At 45.4% G+C, this 16,668-nt stretch overlaps 1 protein-coding gene across 1 annotated transcript; it reads right to left on the bottom strand.

Annotated features, from left to right (window-relative positions):
* Positions 1-12,318: 12,318 nt before the first annotated feature.
* Positions 12,319-13,902, bottom strand: LOC136513844 (peroxidase 2-like). The gene is made up of 4 exons (XM_066507819.1): positions 13,542-13,902; positions 13,255-13,449; positions 12,985-13,147; positions 12,319-12,855 (listed from the first exon to the last, which is right to left on the bottom strand). Exons 1-4 carry the CDS (start codon positions 13,791-13,793, stop codon positions 12,500-12,502), a joined length of 966 nt encoding a protein of 321 aa, XP_066363916.1. The 5' UTR covers positions 13,794-13,902; the 3' UTR covers positions 12,319-12,499.
* Between the last annotated feature and the right edge of the window lie 2,766 nt (positions 13,903-16,668).

The raw sequence follows: 16,668 nt of genomic DNA, 5'->3' as shown, positions 1-16,668 counted from the left end.
TTTGGAGAAACTCGTTCAGCAAAAACATTGGAGATTTAGAGAAACGTGGTTGGCTCAGTTATGACAATTTCTTATTGGAGTTCGTTATGGAGTAGCATAGAGCCCGGCAACCGTAAGTGGAGATTAAACCGTAATAGAGAAAAAGTGGAGACAAATTATGGAGACCAAAACTTTATTCATCATAAAGTGGAGAGTACATATCTAGGACGTTTCAAGGATAGAAATGTATAAGGTGCTCGATGTGCCATTAGTTGGGGACATCGATTCTGTCTAAGTCACATAGGCGATAAGACCTTGGTCGGGTAACCTCTTTGACGATGTAAGGCCCTTCCTAGGGGGAGGAGAGCTTGTGCATCCCTTCAGTTTTTTGTTTTTTGCGGAGAACGAGGTCGCCGACAGCAAATGAACGGCCTTTGATGTTGCGATTGTAGTACCTCCGTAAGCCTTCTAAATACTTGGCTGTGCGAACACAAGTGATTAGGCGTTCTTCTTTGGCCCTATCGACGTCCTCTGTCCGAACAACTGTGGCTTACTCTTCATCATAATTTTCCACCCTAGGTGCTCGGAAGGCAATATCCGCTGGTAGTATGGCTTCTGAGTCGTAGACCAAGAAATATGGAGACACACCTATGCTGCGACTAGCTTGAGTGCGCAGTCCCTAGACAACAGCTAGTAGCACCTTGAGCCATCTACCCGGATGCTTTTCTTCCTGATATAGCCTCTTTTTGAGGGCATCAAGGATCATGTCGTTCACCTGCTCGACCTGGCTGTTGGCTCTAGGATGGGCAACGGAGACGTATTTGACGGAGATGCACCGGTCTTCGCAGAAGTCCCAAAAGTGATGGCCAGTAAACGTAGTTCTGAGGTCGGTGAAGGGGAAACACCAAGGTGTTCAGACGCGCTTGCTTGAAATTAATCCAAGAGCACTATATATGCCGTGTGCATGTCATAGTCTGAATCTTACTCTTTGTGATATGAAAAAATCTTGCAGGTAAACTATTATTTCTTTTATATGTTATATATTGTTTTCATATAATATGCCATTATTTGGGATCTTACTATTTGTGATATTTGAAATCTTGCAGGCAAGCTATTTCTTTTTTGGCATTATCCAACGTATATACACCCTGTTTGCAAAATCTATCAAAAGGTGGAAGATTTTGGTTGACAATGTCCTAGGATTGACAGTTAAGTCATGGTCTAATACTCGCTGGAAAAGCTGAATAAAAAATGTTCAAGCTATCAGATTCCAAACTCCTCAAATAAGATCAGCTTTAATAGCGCTAGAGAAGGCTTCAACTGATGACCCAATGGCAGTTAGTGAATGTCAATCTTTGATGAGTGCACTTGAGAATTTTGAATTTATAGTTGGTTTGGTTATCTGGCACGATATTTTATTCTCTATAAATAAGGTTAGCAAGAAGTTGCAATCTAAAATTGTGAGTATAGATACTACTCTCAAACACATTGAAGGTGTCATATCATATTTTAAGAAGTATAGAGATAAAGGTTTCATTTCTAGTATGGATACAGCAAAAAAACTATTGCATCTGAATTGGATATAAAGCCAATATTTCCTACAAAACGTCAACGAAAGAGAAAGAAACATTTTGATGAACAAGATGACCAAGACAAGAAAATACAACAGTCTGCTGTGGGCTCCTTTAGAAGAGAGTACTTTCTAGTTATGATTGATTCTACAATTGCTTCATTGACTAGTTGATTTGAGCAGATGACAGCATTTGATAATATTTTTGGGTTCTTGTTTAACTCAGAAAATTTGAAATCCTTAGATGAAGCTGATCTTTGGTTGCGCTGCAAGATTTTTGTGGAAAAATTTTCTCATGATAACTCATCCGATGTTGAGATCAATGATTTTTTTTTTCAGAATTAAAGGTGTTACAAGTGACTTTGCCAGATTCTTTGATGTCGGCGCCAGAGATTCTGAAGTTTGTTATGGATGCAGATTGCTATCCAAATATTTCAGTTGCCTATCGAATTCTTTTAACTGTACCTGTGACTATAGCTTCGGCCCAAAGAAGTTTCTCAAATTGAAGTTGTTGAAGAACTATTTGAGATTAACTATGTCACAAGAAATGTTAAATGGCTTGGCTATGTGCACCATCGAGAAGGATATCTTAGACACTATTGATCTCGATACCGTCCTTGATGATTTTGCATCAAGAAATGACCGAAGAAGCATCTTTTTATAAGAAGCAGTGGATATGATGGAGTTCTATTCTTCTCTAAGGTAATCGTATTAGTTCTAGAAGTACAAATATATTGTTCTTTTAGTCTACGTTGTTTCTCGCTCTCGATAATTATTAGACATATTAAATTAAAAATATATTATTAGAGTTGTTTTCCCTATACAAGTAAAATTAGTCTATATATTTTAAAATTTTATGGTCTAGAGGGGCCGTCGCGACGAGTTCGCCAGAGAGCCCTCAAAATCATAGGACCGGCGCTGGACACGACGGACGACGTCGTAGGCGCCGGGGCACGACTGGTCGTAGAACGCGGAGCTCAGCGCCGCACCGGCACTCGGAGAGTGGCCACGGGCGGCTCCAGCCAGGGCTAGCAGGAGAGCGTAGTGAGCGACTAAGAGCCACCCAGGAGACGAGATGCGAGAGGAAGCCGCCATGCGCGCGCACTTGCACGACGCCGATCGAGCTGCTATATAGGATATCACTGGAGAGGGCTTGCAGCTTGCAGCTTGCAGCTCGCTACTCGCTACTGAGGCCTCGTTCGTGTGCCCTTAAATCCGGCTTGATCCGTTTATTTTTTCATTCGGAACAGTGTTTTTCTTTTATAAATTCCTGCAGCATTCCTCCAAATCATTCAGATTTCTCCAGAATTCAGACAAGCAAACAGGCCCTGAGTACTGACAGCGTCGTCTCGTAGGTGCTGGGTGCTCTTGAGATTGCAGGGATGGATGTGAGGGGACTGGTTGGATATGCGGAATGAAGGGAAGGGAGTATTTATAAGCTCGAGGAATTTTGTTTGGCATGGGCTTGGATTGGGTGCTCCGTGCTCGTTTGACCGGCTGACCGCAGCATGTCCATTTGAATGGTTTAGTTTTTTTTTTAGATGGATTTGAATGGTTTAGTTTAGCACTTGGCCACTACTGTCTATGGCTGCTGTTGTGATACTAAAATATTCCAGGATTGATCCATGCAAAATACATGTCCAGTTTTGCATGTTGAGTTGAATGATGATTGCGTGCTTGCGCATGCTCGCCGGAAGCCTGGAATTCGCCGCAAGCGACAGGGAAGGTGCCCAAAACTGTGTGGCCTCATCCATATCTTCGGAGAAGTAGCCAAAGGGGACGAACTGTAGGGTGCAATTGTATAGCGCGTGTTTAGTTTAGTGAATTTGAGAATTTGGGCTACTGTATTATTTTCGTTTTTATTTGACAATTAGTGTTTAATAATGAACTAATTAGGCTCAAAACGTTCGTCTCGTAATTTCCAACCAAACTGTGCAATTATTTTTTTTCGTCTATATTTAATGTTCCATGTACGTATCGCAAGATTCGATGTGATGAGTACGGTAGCACTTTTTAACTCACGCATAGGGTCCACGGGTGCAGGGTGCTTTGCAATCCCTGCCGAGTGCTGGCGACCAACCATGGCCTGCAGCTGCGAGGAAACGGCCGGTCATGTGGCCGGGTCAAAGAGAGTCTCTCATATGAGCGGGGTGTTTAGTTCTCCGAATTCTAGAATTTGGCACTATGCAAAAAGAAGATTCTCCGTCACATCAAACTTACGATACATGTATGGAGTACTAAATATTGACGAAATTAAAAACTAATTGCACAGTTTGGTTATACTTTGCAAGACAAACGTTTGAGCCTAATTAGTCAACGACTGGACAATTATTACCAAATAAAAACAAAATGACACTGTAGCTAGCTGCAGTGTAGCTGCATCGTAGCTACAGTGATTCGGCGGCGCTGAATCCGGCGAACTAAACGTGGCCGAGGAAGTAGACGTCCAGGCCGGCAGGCCCAGAACCATCAGTGTCTTTAACGCTGCAGTTGGAGTTGCCAGTTACCCGCATTCAGCCCGTGCTTATGTAGGGAGAATAAATATATCTCGTTATAGGTATAGTTGGCTTGTTGCAAATTTAGTTCTCAATCTTTCTTTATTATACCTCTATAAAATGCACTAGTTCAACTCTTTGCTACGTCCATATATACAGAAATTTTGTTTGGGCTTTATTTTGCTTTTGAAAAGCTAGAATTGGTGGGTTGATGTATAAAAAGCAACTTTCAAAAATATGTATTTTTAGATATTATTGGCTTTTTAATGAATCAAACACAAGCATACATTTAATACTACCTATATGTTATATACTCTTGGCTCCACCCATCTCTCACTAGTCCAGATCCAGCAATCATCATCGGATCTAAATCCGGCACCACTGCTATAATTGGGTCCGGTAAAGTGTAATTAGCAGTGATAGGACTCGCCTATCACAGTTAGTTCAAAGCTAGTCCTGACAAGAAATTGTAATAAAATTATACAGCATGTACAAATAATATTCAACAATAATAAAATAAAATAATACATTAAAATACAATTTATGACAACAAATATATAAAACTCAAATTAAATCGAGACAATATTAAATTAAACGTAATAACTATATTTAAATATTATATTGTATATCATGTGCATAATCGGATAAGGATACAGTCAAATATTCCATGATTTTTACGAATATGGATATGGAATCGAATAGGAAAAAAATGGATTGAAATACATCAATTTTAGCATCGATATCAAAAGGCAAAATTTGCTACAGGACATGCAAAGTGACCCATCTTTGCTAGCGGACATGCAAAATATGGCGATTTGCTGGTGGACACTCTAGTTCCTTACAAATTTGCTGATGGACACCGGACCGAATAAAATATTCATTTTTGGGCTTTCGATGAGAGAGAAGCACGGGAAATGTCCTTTCTGCCCCTGGCTGTTTCTTCTACCTTGGTCTCCTTCCTCTGGCCACGGCGGCGCGGGGCCCACGCACGGTAAAACTGTGATCACTGGGCTTGACTTCAGCTGATGTGGCATTTGACGGCTACGTGGCGCGATAGGATTGGCTCATATAGGTGATGTGGCCTCACCTTTGATTGGTTGACCGGTGGTCAACATAGGATCTGAACTGCCCATCTCAGATCGGACGGTCGTGGTTCGCTGCCTTTGTGTCCAGGAAGACAGAACCAACGGCGATGGCTCGGCTTGGAGCTCCGGCGAGGACAGGGGACGGTGCTGTGGCTTTGAATCGAGCCCTTTGAGGGGTTGGGCGGACGTGCCATGCCACTGCGGTTCCAATGGAGGAAACGGGGTGGCGAAAGGAGGTGTGCACGGGGAGATCGATGATCTCAAGCTGTGGTTGGCCATGGCGGCGGCGGCGATTCGAGGCACTGGAGCAAGAGAGGAGGCTCGAGGAGGGAAGGCGTGGTGGCGGCGTGCGATCGCGGTGCCGGTGCTTCCCTTAAATAGGGCGGGGAGGGGAAGGATGGCCGGGTCGCGGAACTTAAAAGTCGGTCGTCAATGGCGGCCGCGATGGCAAGTGTGGTCGCTGCGGTGCGGGAGGGAGCTCGGGAGGGCGAGGCAGACGCGGCGAGCAGAGAGGAGTCCGAGGGCGCTCTTTATAGGGGCGGAGGAGAGGAGGAGAGCCGGGTCGTGAGCTTCACATGCAGGCCATCAATGGCGCCTCAACTCTGACACGGCGCGTGCGGGATGAACAGATCGAGTGAGGGCGGGTGCGGCTGGCGGGTGTAGGCTCGGTCCACATGGGTGCGGTGGACGTGGGGAGGAAGCCTGGGTGGCCGCGCCGCCCCAGCAGCAGCAGCCACGGTGGCCATGCCGGTGGTGGCCTTGCTTGGCCATGGTGTTGCTTGGAGGGAGGAGGGAGGAGGGAGGACACGGTGCGGCTCGGAGGAGGGGCGCAGCCGCCGTCGACGGTGGCGCTGTGGGGCTGAGGTGCTGCTCGGAGAGGGAGAAGGGAGGACGCGGTGCTGCTCGGAGCAGATGGAGAAGAAGAAAGAGGTGTAGAAGAAAGGGCAGGGACAAATTGGATATTTTATCGCCCTTCTCTCTCCACAGCACCTAGAAATTAATATTTTATTGGATGGGGTGTCCACCAGCAAATTTGTAAGGAACCAGAGTGTCCACCAACAAATCGTCAAATTTTACATGTCCACTAGCAAAGAGGGGTCACTTTGCATGTCCTGTAGCAAATTTTGCCATATCAAAAATACATGCAAATACATATATGCATATTTAAGTTTTATTGGATACACATTCAAATAAAATGGTAATAAGGCATCCATTTCCACCCCTACGTGGGGTGGGGGCGGTGGCTCTGATTTGTATTAACAAGGTTGAGAAATTGACCTTGCTCATTTTTGTTGTCAGCAGTAGTAGCACCTTCGTTTTGCTTTTTCACAGGAGTTTTTGCTTCTCCCCCTCCCCGAGCCCATAAAACTCGATAGTGATCTTGATGTCGTCCTGGACATCGATGGACGTCTTGAGCGCAATTGCGGCCTGAAATCTTGTTACTCTTCCTATTTTCTCTGGGATCACCAATTATCACAAACTTTCCACAACGTTAGGGTATTAATCAAGAACGACATTGTGTCAACCTATATCTCAGATGGACTTGCTACGGAAGACATTGCAATCATTAATAATATAGGAAACAAAATTATGTCACTTACAATATGCAGGACATTTCAACTCGTCGAGTGGCATAAAAAATACGATCGAACTTGGATACAACAAAAGTAAACTTCTACTATTCTTGCTGATTGCTGTGAATCGGCTTGAGGGAAAAGCAAGAAACCAATTTAGCTTGTGCTGGTCATACAAATTCAGCAACAAAATAATCTCAATAGCCCGTATGTTCGGACAATGTGACTTATGAAATTCTCCAGTATCTCTACTTCAGTTTTCACTGCCAATTTTTTTTTGCGTTAATTGACCAAAGGTGAGAAACTCGAAGTGTTCAAGCATTTCTTTAATATGAGAGTGCATGCCAACAAAAGTCAAATAAAAAAATCTTTTCCTAAAATTGTAAAATTAAAACATCGGTTTTAATACCTCTAAATGTTTTAACATAACCAAGGACAGGATCGTCATGCACATGCTTGACCAATGTTAAATTAGATAATCTAGAGATATATAGGGGTCCTATCTCGATTGGATCTTGAAGAGTGAAGATGGACAAATACTCCCTCTGTCTCATTCCCATATTAAGTGTCGCTATAGGATTTGTGTTGGTCAAACTTTTTAAAATTTGATTAGATTTATAAAAAAATATTAGTAATATTTTTTATCTCTAAATAAATTTGTTATAAAAATATATTCAGCGGTTCAGCTAATGATACTAATTATACATCATAAATATTAATATTATTATATATATATGGTCAAAGTTAAAAACGTTTCATTTCTTGAAAAGTGACACACTTTTTATGGCACGGAGAAAATAGATGGGTTGACGTATGTAACACCCCTAGTGTTACGAGTTTGCTTAGCATCGAGATTTAGGACCGAGAGGGATTAGCCTAATAAGTTTTTGGGTTTTAAAAATTTATAACACACGTGAAATGATAAGTGAATCCTAGGTGACTCACTTTTGTGAACTCAAATAAATATCCAAGTTAACTTACTCGGTGCGTAAAAGTGCTAATGAACGAGAAACATGGGATAAGTCGTTTTAATTGTTTGGCACGAAAAACAATTTATATAAAAAAAATAAAATATAACTTGTGTGTAATACTTAAGTAAAGATGACGAGCAAGTGGTGTAGTTGAAGATACAACTTTAATTTGTGAAAATAAATGTTGGCGTTCTTGAGAGCTCAAAAATCAAATTTGACGTTAAGATAAGCTCTTTTCGTTAAGTCGGCAAACACTTGAACTATTGTTAAAATACTATTTTTGGTGAATTATATTGAGCAAAATAGTTAAATTGTGCTTAAATATTTTGCTCCTATGGGTTAGTATAAGGTATGGACTATTGCATAAAGTGATTGTTGGTTGAAGTTAACAAGGTTTAGACCTATTAAAAATTATGACAAAAGAGTTAAGGGCTACTTAGCCCCAACTAAAATCCTTAACTTTTATAGGTATGCAAGGGTAGAAGACAATGCTATCTTCACATTTAAATTCTAGCTAAAATGTTTAAACGCTAGCCGCATGTTTTGGTATTGTTGATTGCATCAAAGTGAGTACATGAGCATGGTGTAGGTCGAAGTTGTGTTGGATGTCACATTGTTCTTGTATAAATTGCCCAAACCTACTTAGAATGCGTTGTAACCGCGTTGTTGGCGCTCTGTTCGTGAACTGGCACTCCAGTGACGAGTACATGTTGGCATCCTTTTATCTCCCTCTATGGTTGCTCTATTGTCGTGACGATTGCTTCGCTAGATGGCTGGCAGTGTTGTCTATGGATCAGCGAAATTGGTTGAGTTTCAATCGAGGTAACCAGCCGCCTTTGCTTCGCTTTAAAATGCATGCACGGCACCGAGCGCAGCCGCTCGGCCGAAGTCCGCGGTCACCACGTGCGCAGATGCTGTGGGCGCCGGTCTCACACCATGGCCGGGTCACGGCCGCGGGCCAGCTCATGTGCACAGATGGCGCCACGCAGCGCCGCACCCTAGCGTTGGCCGGCCCCGGCTGGCCGCGGTCTGGCTCCCACTATGCCGTGCGCTGGGCCGAGCCAAGGCTGCAGCTACCGTTGCTTGGTCGACGTGGCGTCCGCCCCACCCTTCTAATCACCTACCGCATTGTGTCCTTGGTGTATGCCACTGTCGCCATGTCTGGTCGTTGTCTGGGTCACAGTGGCGATGGGATGCCTCCCTGCCTCACTTGCCCTCGCTAGCCGACGTCGGTGCGACCGGCTCGGGTCCGGCCGCTCCAATTCAAGCGCGTCGCGCCAAGCCTTCCCCGGTCTCATCACCAGTGTGCACGAGCTCGCTCTGCCACCACCGATCGGAGCCCCGCTTTAACACGCCCTACTGCTCGAGCTCATCCGCATGTTTTTTCCGACGACGTGGTCTCAACCTGGGCACCGCGCCCCGCCTTTCAAATTTGCCTAGCCCATGGTTTCTCAGTCCATCTTCTCACTTTAGTAAGTAGCAGGGAGAGCTAGCTAGACGCCTCAACCGCATTTGGCCACGGTAGAGTCCTACGCCGCGATAATTCAGTGATTAGCTCGTCGTGGGCCATGTTCGCCTCCGTGACCTTGGACTGGTGAGAGAGGTAGGATTGGAGTGGTAATGGTTCAATTGCTTGTGGCTCTAAACTCGCTTTGACTTCCTCCATCTGGTGCTCGCACGGTTTTGGCCAGGAAGCTCACCATTGGTGTAGTGACACGCCGGTGCCGCGCTCGGAACGCCGCTGCGTGGATCGGTCGCAGATGGCCAGGCCATGTTGGCACCCCTCCGCCTCAGCCGCCATCGTAGCTCGAATCTCGGTGAGCTACTGGTGCTTATTCGCTAACCCCTCTCCTCCGATGGTGCCGTAGGTCTTCGGGATGGACGCGTCGCCGCCGTGGATAGCCGCTCGCCGCTGTAGCCCGCGACAGTGCGCCTCCGAGTCCCTAACTGCCACCCATTGTAGCTCGTTTAGCCGTAGATGGCGATCGACCCGCTAAATGGGTCCGCGTAGGCCCCTGGTGGCCAGCGTGGACGCCCAGTGCCGCCGCTCGCCGCGCCGCCGTGCACGGGGGTGCGTGCGGGGAAATTTGGAAAAAATCTAGGGGGTTAAGTGAATTCGTCGGAGAAAGGAAGAAATTGTATTAGGACCTAGTCGTGGTTCGGGAAAAGTCCGAGGACTCATTTGCTAAAGTGCTAGCGCGGGCTCCTCGCCGTGGGCTGTCTCGCGCGTGGGCCGCGTCTGGCGCTAGGCTGGCGGGTCTGCTGGGCCAAATGGTGGCCATCGGCCCTTTTCCTTTTCTAAGTATTTTCTAATTTGGTTTCGAAGATAAACTTGTAAATTCAATATAAAATTGTATAGTTAACCAAAAAATATGAAACTAATTTTGTTAGGTTCCTAAAATCATGATCTATCTGCTAGTATATTTTGTTCACATAGTTTTATAATATTTTCAGAAGTGATCTAATTAATTTGAGATGCTTAATATTGTTAAGATATAAACTTGAAGGAATTTTTGTGATAAATTGGTGATAGTGTTGCTCTGAAACTTTCACAGTAAATTTCTAACATTATTAGGTGCTCACTGTAATTTTGTAGCTCCATAATAATTAATTTGCTAAGATAGCTAAATGAGTCCTAGCTCGAAAATATATATTTAATCAATAAAATGCCAAAGCACCTTAGGATTGTAGAACTAAAACATTTTCAAAAAATGAGGTCTTACTTGACGACGTAGATATGTAGACTAGTACATTAGTTATTAAAGCTAGTTCGTTAGCTTGTGGAGCGTAATCGTATTTTTAAGAGTTGCGGTTATCGTTGATTAATTGCGTCTCTGCGTTGCGTCCATGTATATCATAATAGGAACGACGATGGATCATGGAGTCGACCGAAGTAGCGGAAAGGATGGTGCCTTGATGATCATGTCATCATGATGGAATGCTAACTTTTGGTTATATCTTACCCAGCCAAGCCCCGGTGCATAACCCCTATTATTTTGTACTTTATTTTATGCTTGTGCATTAAGTTTTAAGGAGTTGAATGAAACCACTTGCATATATATATCCTTATCCTATGAATCCTACTAGAATGTCAGGATCGTGTAGATTGCTATGCTAGAGGATCCGGTAGAAGTCGAGTGATTACCTGTCACTCGTGAGAGATAGGAAATATATTATTATTGTTATTATATTACTATCACATAGAATATATATGAAGAATAATTGGAGACTAGGTGGAATGGTACTTTGGATCTGGACTTGGTTAGGCATTCAAGCGAGGCTCGGATTGCACTTGTTCCGCCTGTGTTGATTAAGGACCGTCCGATGCTGTGGATGGTAGTCAGGTCACAGACTTATTATCCTGAGTGTGCTTATGGGAGTGGGAAGACCCGTTATGCTCTTGTCATGGGTTCCAGCTCTTTCCGTACCGACTGATCGGAGACAGAGAAAGGTGGAGGTCTAAGCACCATACTGAGACCGAGGCTCAAGTGTGGGGGCTTAGAGTCCAAGTTTAGATGGGAACCTAGACCCCGTGACAGGAGTGGAATGGGTTAGTCTTATTTGTGCCTGGGGTACAAACGGGGCGTATGTTTTGGGGTACCCAGCTGGGATGCATTGATTTGTGAATCATCGTTTCTGTGAGATGGTACGACTTGGCTATGGTTTAGCACCGTAGTAAGAACTAAAACTTGAAAGGTGATAAAATGATTCTGATTGCTTACCCTCTGCTTGAAAGTAGCAATAGGTGCTTACATAGAATGGTTAGTTAATGAACTAATGATGGCTGCTATAAAATTGAATATAAGGACGCACATTTAGTATTGCTTCCGCAGATGCAATAACCCACAAGCTAAATAAGCCTTGCATATCCTTGGAGTCTTTTATTTTCCTTCTATCGGGAAAGTCTTACTGAGTACAATCGAGTATTTTATTTCCCCTGTTGCAGGTGATCGGGGGATACTTAGAGTTGAGTCTTTTGTGTGGAAATCTCTTGGTGGGCTCAGAGAGGATTCCTTCACGCTACGACTATAGTGTTTATTTATAACTCTCACTAAAGGTTTTTATAAGAAAAGATGTAAAATCTGCTAGCATCTCTTGTATATAAATGTCCACTACGTTAATGTTCCACCATATCATTAAATTAATCTTTGTTTCCTTTGTAACTCTGATAACATTGTTATATCCCGCTGTTATAATCAATTGAGGTAATATTTTGTTACTGTAATAAAGTGATGTAAGAAATGATTTAAGAATGTTGTAAGCCTTATTCTCTCATTTATGATCCTGATGAAAAAATGTGGATTTTTGAGTTTTCTCTTGGGGTGTGCTCGACGGAACTGCGTCGTTTAGTGTCCTCTCTTGAGTACTTAGTGTCTAATGGAAGACGAGTACTCCTATGAGGTATTAGATTAGGTGGTTCTGCCACAACGTACTTCAAATGTTCCTGAACTCTCACACCCTAAGCTGGTCCTATATAATATATGTGTGTGAGATCCAAATATATAGATATAGTTGTTTGATTAAATGCCACCTTTCATCATGTGATCGACATAATTTTTCCTACAGGAGAAAATGGAGAGACCATTAAATTAAAGTTGAGAGCAACTCTTGGTCACACATGACATTATTAACAACATAGAAACTATATTTTTGAGAAATGCATATACAAGTGGTGTAAAAACACTTTTCACATTTGCTTTCCAACAACACGAAAAAGGGTACATACATTATCACAATCTTAAAGAATGACACAAGAATGATTCGCGCGAACTTCATAATAATAGGTTAAAAAAAAGAAATCAATCAAATTGAATGAGAGTCTTCGTCAAAAGCCTTTGCTGTTGACCCTCCGGCAGTTCTTTCTGATCTCTCCATCCTTCCCTGTCAGTGGGCTGATGTTGCCCATCTTAATCATGGATGCCACAAAGTTTGTGAAGAAATCCTTTTGGTTGCTCGCGAACCGGTGAACAATAGGTGCAGTGGTTGTCGGCGCCGCAGGGTCGGATAGCATGACCTGGTCGGACGGCAGCTGCGCTTGGCCATGCAAGAGGTTCCCATAATACTTGTTGTCAAACACGGTGGGTGTAACCTGGTCCAGGTCCTCTAGTGCACCCTGTGGTTGCCCCGCCGAGCAGTTGTGACGCGTGAACTGGCACTGGACTTTGCCGAATGTGTGTGCTCCTGGAGTAGAATTTTTTTGTTTATATCAGTGTGCGCGCCGTATGAAAACTTGCATCGGCAAGTTTGAACTGCACGTACAAATTATATATCGCTGAAATGTACTATGAATTATTCAGTATGTGTAGTTACCTTGGAGGGCGACGAGATCAGTGTTGTCCAGGTTGACGTTTCTGAACTTCTCCTGGAGCTTGGCAAGGGAGTCGAAAGGGCTGGGAAGGTTGTTAGCACTCTGAACGTTTGTCGTCGTGCCGTCTCGGCGGCCAAGAAGCACCCTCCAGCGTGGTCCTCCAGCCTGCGCCCAGTTCCGTGCACGATTCTTTTCCGTCAGTTAAGGTCAGGCGAGAAGCTAGATAGAGGTAGCTGCAGTCAGAGGATTAGTTCGGACGCTAGCTAGCTTACGAGTTCAACGGAGATCTCGGCCGCGATGGCAAGGATATCAGCGCAGGAGACGATGCCCGGGCACGCTTCCTCCAGCGCGCGCTTGATGCCGTCGACCACCGGGAAGCCGCGCGCCGAGTTGTTGTTCGCTGGCACGTTCTTCTCGGTCTGGATCGCCGGGAGATCGTCGTCCAGAAGAAGGGAGCCATCGCAACCCTGAAACATTGTTTGGCGCTCATTCATGTCAGATGATGCAAATGCGTGCATGCGTAACATGCTACACGAGCACTCTTGATCAGCTCACGTACGTTGACGAAGCAGTCATGGAAGTGGAGGCGGATGAGACTGGCCGGGAGGCGCGGGTCGGAGACGCGCGCGTCCTGGATGACGCGACGGACGACGTCGTAGGCGCCGGGGCACGACTGGTCGTAGAACGCGGAGCTCAGCGCCGCGCCGGCGCTCGGAGAGTGGCCACGGGCGGCTCCAGCCAGGGCGAGCAGGAGAGCGCAGTACGCGGCTAACAGCCACCCAGGAGACGAGACGCGAGAGGAAGCCGCCATGCGCGCGCACTTGCACAACGCCGATCCAGCTGCTACGATCACTGGAGAGGGCTAGCACTAGCAGCTCGCTACTGATAGCGTCGCGGACTGGTTGGATGGATGGATGTGAGAGGACTCTGGTTGGATGTGCGGAATGAAGGAGTACGTACGTATTTATAGAGTCTCGACTGATAAGCTCGCGGACATCTCGCGGACTTTTCTCTGGCCTGGGCTGGGATTTTGGGTGCTCTGGTTTGACCGGAGCATGCGCATTTGAATGGTTTAGTTTAGCACTGGCGTCTGGGCCACTCTCTCTATGGCTGCTGCTGCGTGCACCTTCCTTTTCGGCACGCGGTTGCAATGATAAAATATTCTTTCAGGATTGATCCATGCATGGTAGCGGCATGAGAAAATGGATCACGTTGAGTTGAATGATGATTGCGTGCTTGCGTATGCTCGCCGAAACTAATTCGCCGCAGGCTTGGCAGCGGCCGGCCGGGGAAGGTGCCCAAAACTCTGTGGCCTGTTCCATTTCTTCCGAGAAGTAGCAAAAAGGGGCGAACCGTAAGGTGCAATTGTGTCGAGTTCACGGGTGCTTGCCATCCCTGCCGACTGCTGGTGACCAACCATGGGCCATGGTTTGCAGCTGCCAGGAAACAGCCGATCGTGTTGCAAATATCTTGTTAATCATATCTTGTTAATCAGTGCTAGGATGTTGCAAATACATTTGTCAATCTTTCTTTATTATACCTCTGAAATGCATAGTGTATATTGTAATCAGTGGTAGGTTGTAGCCAACTCATCACACAGGAGCTTTCAGATGATCAGAACCGAGAATTTGTAGGTGCGCCTGCCACGCTTCCAAGAGGGAGCAGAGCATTTGCGGAACGCACGACCTGTCTTTCTCCTCCGTGCGACGTCCCCTCCCATCTTATTCTTCCTCCTCGTCGACGCTGTCCACGCCCCCACCCCCGCCCTAGCTTCCACCGCCTCGCTGCACCACCCGCCTCCCGCTCCCTGCCCATCGACCCCGCCCTCCTCTAAACACAGGGCCGGTGAGCTTCGCCGTCGTCGTCCTCGCCCCCGGAGCCCCGCCCCTACCACCGGCGTCCGACGGCTCCTGACGCCTCGCCGCGCCACCCACCTCCTGCCCCCGCCCTCCCCTAAACACAGGGCGCCGGTGAAGCTCCACCACAACGTCCTGCCGCCAGCCCCGCCCAACCGCCATCTCCCACCGCACCGGTGGGCGGCGCCTCCGCTGCCGTCTCGCCCACCACCACCATTGCCCGCCAAACCCCCTTCTAAGGCCGCTGGGGAATAGATCTTACCTCGAAACCCTAACACCAATGAGCTCCTTGTCTTCGACTCCGGCGAGCTCCTCGCCGGAACCCCAACCGTCGTCTTCTTCTTCTTCGTCGGCACAGGCGCGGGCATGTGGGCCGGGCCGCGTCGCACGCTCGTCTACGGGTGCGAACGATCGTCTGATAGATTTTGCGTTCTAAGAGGTGGTTAAGGAGGCTTGGGATAAGCCAACGCATCATACATAAGCTTTCCACAGGCTTGGGCATGCATAAGTTGCACACAACAGCAACTATCCTCCGAGCTAGGAGGGAATCCATCATTTCGGATGCTAGAATGAAATTCCATATGGTGCAGAAAATTATACTCCAACTTGACTCCGCTCATAAAAAATATAGTGCACTTTTAAACGAGTTCTTAATCCACAAAAAGCTTAAAAGCGCCTCATGTTTTATTTACTAAGCCTAAGTTGCTAAGGTTATGCTTAGCACCACCAAGTGATTAGAAATAATTAACATCAAGGTTATACATAACACAAACCATCCATTGAACCAATTAATAAAAAAGATCCAAGCCACTCGTGACCATAAGCACGACCGATATATCAATTTTATTTGACTCTGCAAAGTTTGTACAATATTACCAATGAGTCATGATACCCATCTGCCAAGGATTTGTCGATCTGTCCAACACTTCCAAGGTGAGAAGGCAAAGAATCACTACAAAGCTTTTCTCAGGTCGTTCTAATAAGTTGCATATGCTAAGATTTCAACCATCTAGCCCTATGGAGCCCTCCTTCAAGAGTGGCACACATGGTCACGGTATAGCATGCGCCTTCGTAGGACAAGATCCATCCCGACTAGTGTCCCTCTCTTGCCCTTTTGGTAAGATGCGGACAAACTAGAACTAATCAAGGTACTAGGCTAAGACCAGAGACATGTAGTTCTTCTCATGGTTATACGATAAATTCTAGGGTGACCGTTTTAAGATTTAATCCTTAGAGATGATAGATTAGAGCACTCAAAAAGACCCAATCCTCTAGCCCCTTAGCCATGTTTTTAAAAGGCGTCATTTTAACATTGATTTCTATGAGTCATGATTCAAGTTAAACATGTAACAAAGTAGGGAACACATCTGTTAACCGATCAGATCTATTGTAACCCTACCACAGGCTATATAAGGAGGGTTAGAAACCCCCATCGATAGTCTATTCCTTTTATTTCTAGCGCATAGTTTACATCAGTGCCACTGTAACCGAGAATACGAATACAGATAGATCCACTTTAAACTGGACGTACGGTACAACATACATGAACCAATATAATCTATGTGATCTTGTATGCTACCCAGCTGATTCTCTGTATGCGAATATGCTGATTGATATTGTTGGACTAAATACTTCCGACAGATGTATTGTATCTTGTGAGAAATGTGCTGGCAGTAATATCGAAAGTAAAATATTCGACAGCAACCTCTACTAAAACGTGATAATAAAAGTATATAAAAAAAGCGAAAATAGATGTCACTGACGGTTGAAGCCACCAAATCAGTATTGACGCCCACAGTATCACTATTATCGCCTGTCTATCCGCGCTGT

The sequence above is a fragment of the Miscanthus floridulus genome, chromosome 16 (genome assembly GCF_019320115.1).
Source record: "Miscanthus floridulus cultivar M001 chromosome 16, ASM1932011v1, whole genome shotgun sequence".
NCBI lineage: Eukaryota > Viridiplantae > Streptophyta > Magnoliopsida > Poales > Poaceae > Miscanthus > Miscanthus floridulus.
This window is presented reverse-complemented; position numbering and strand designations above follow the sequence as displayed.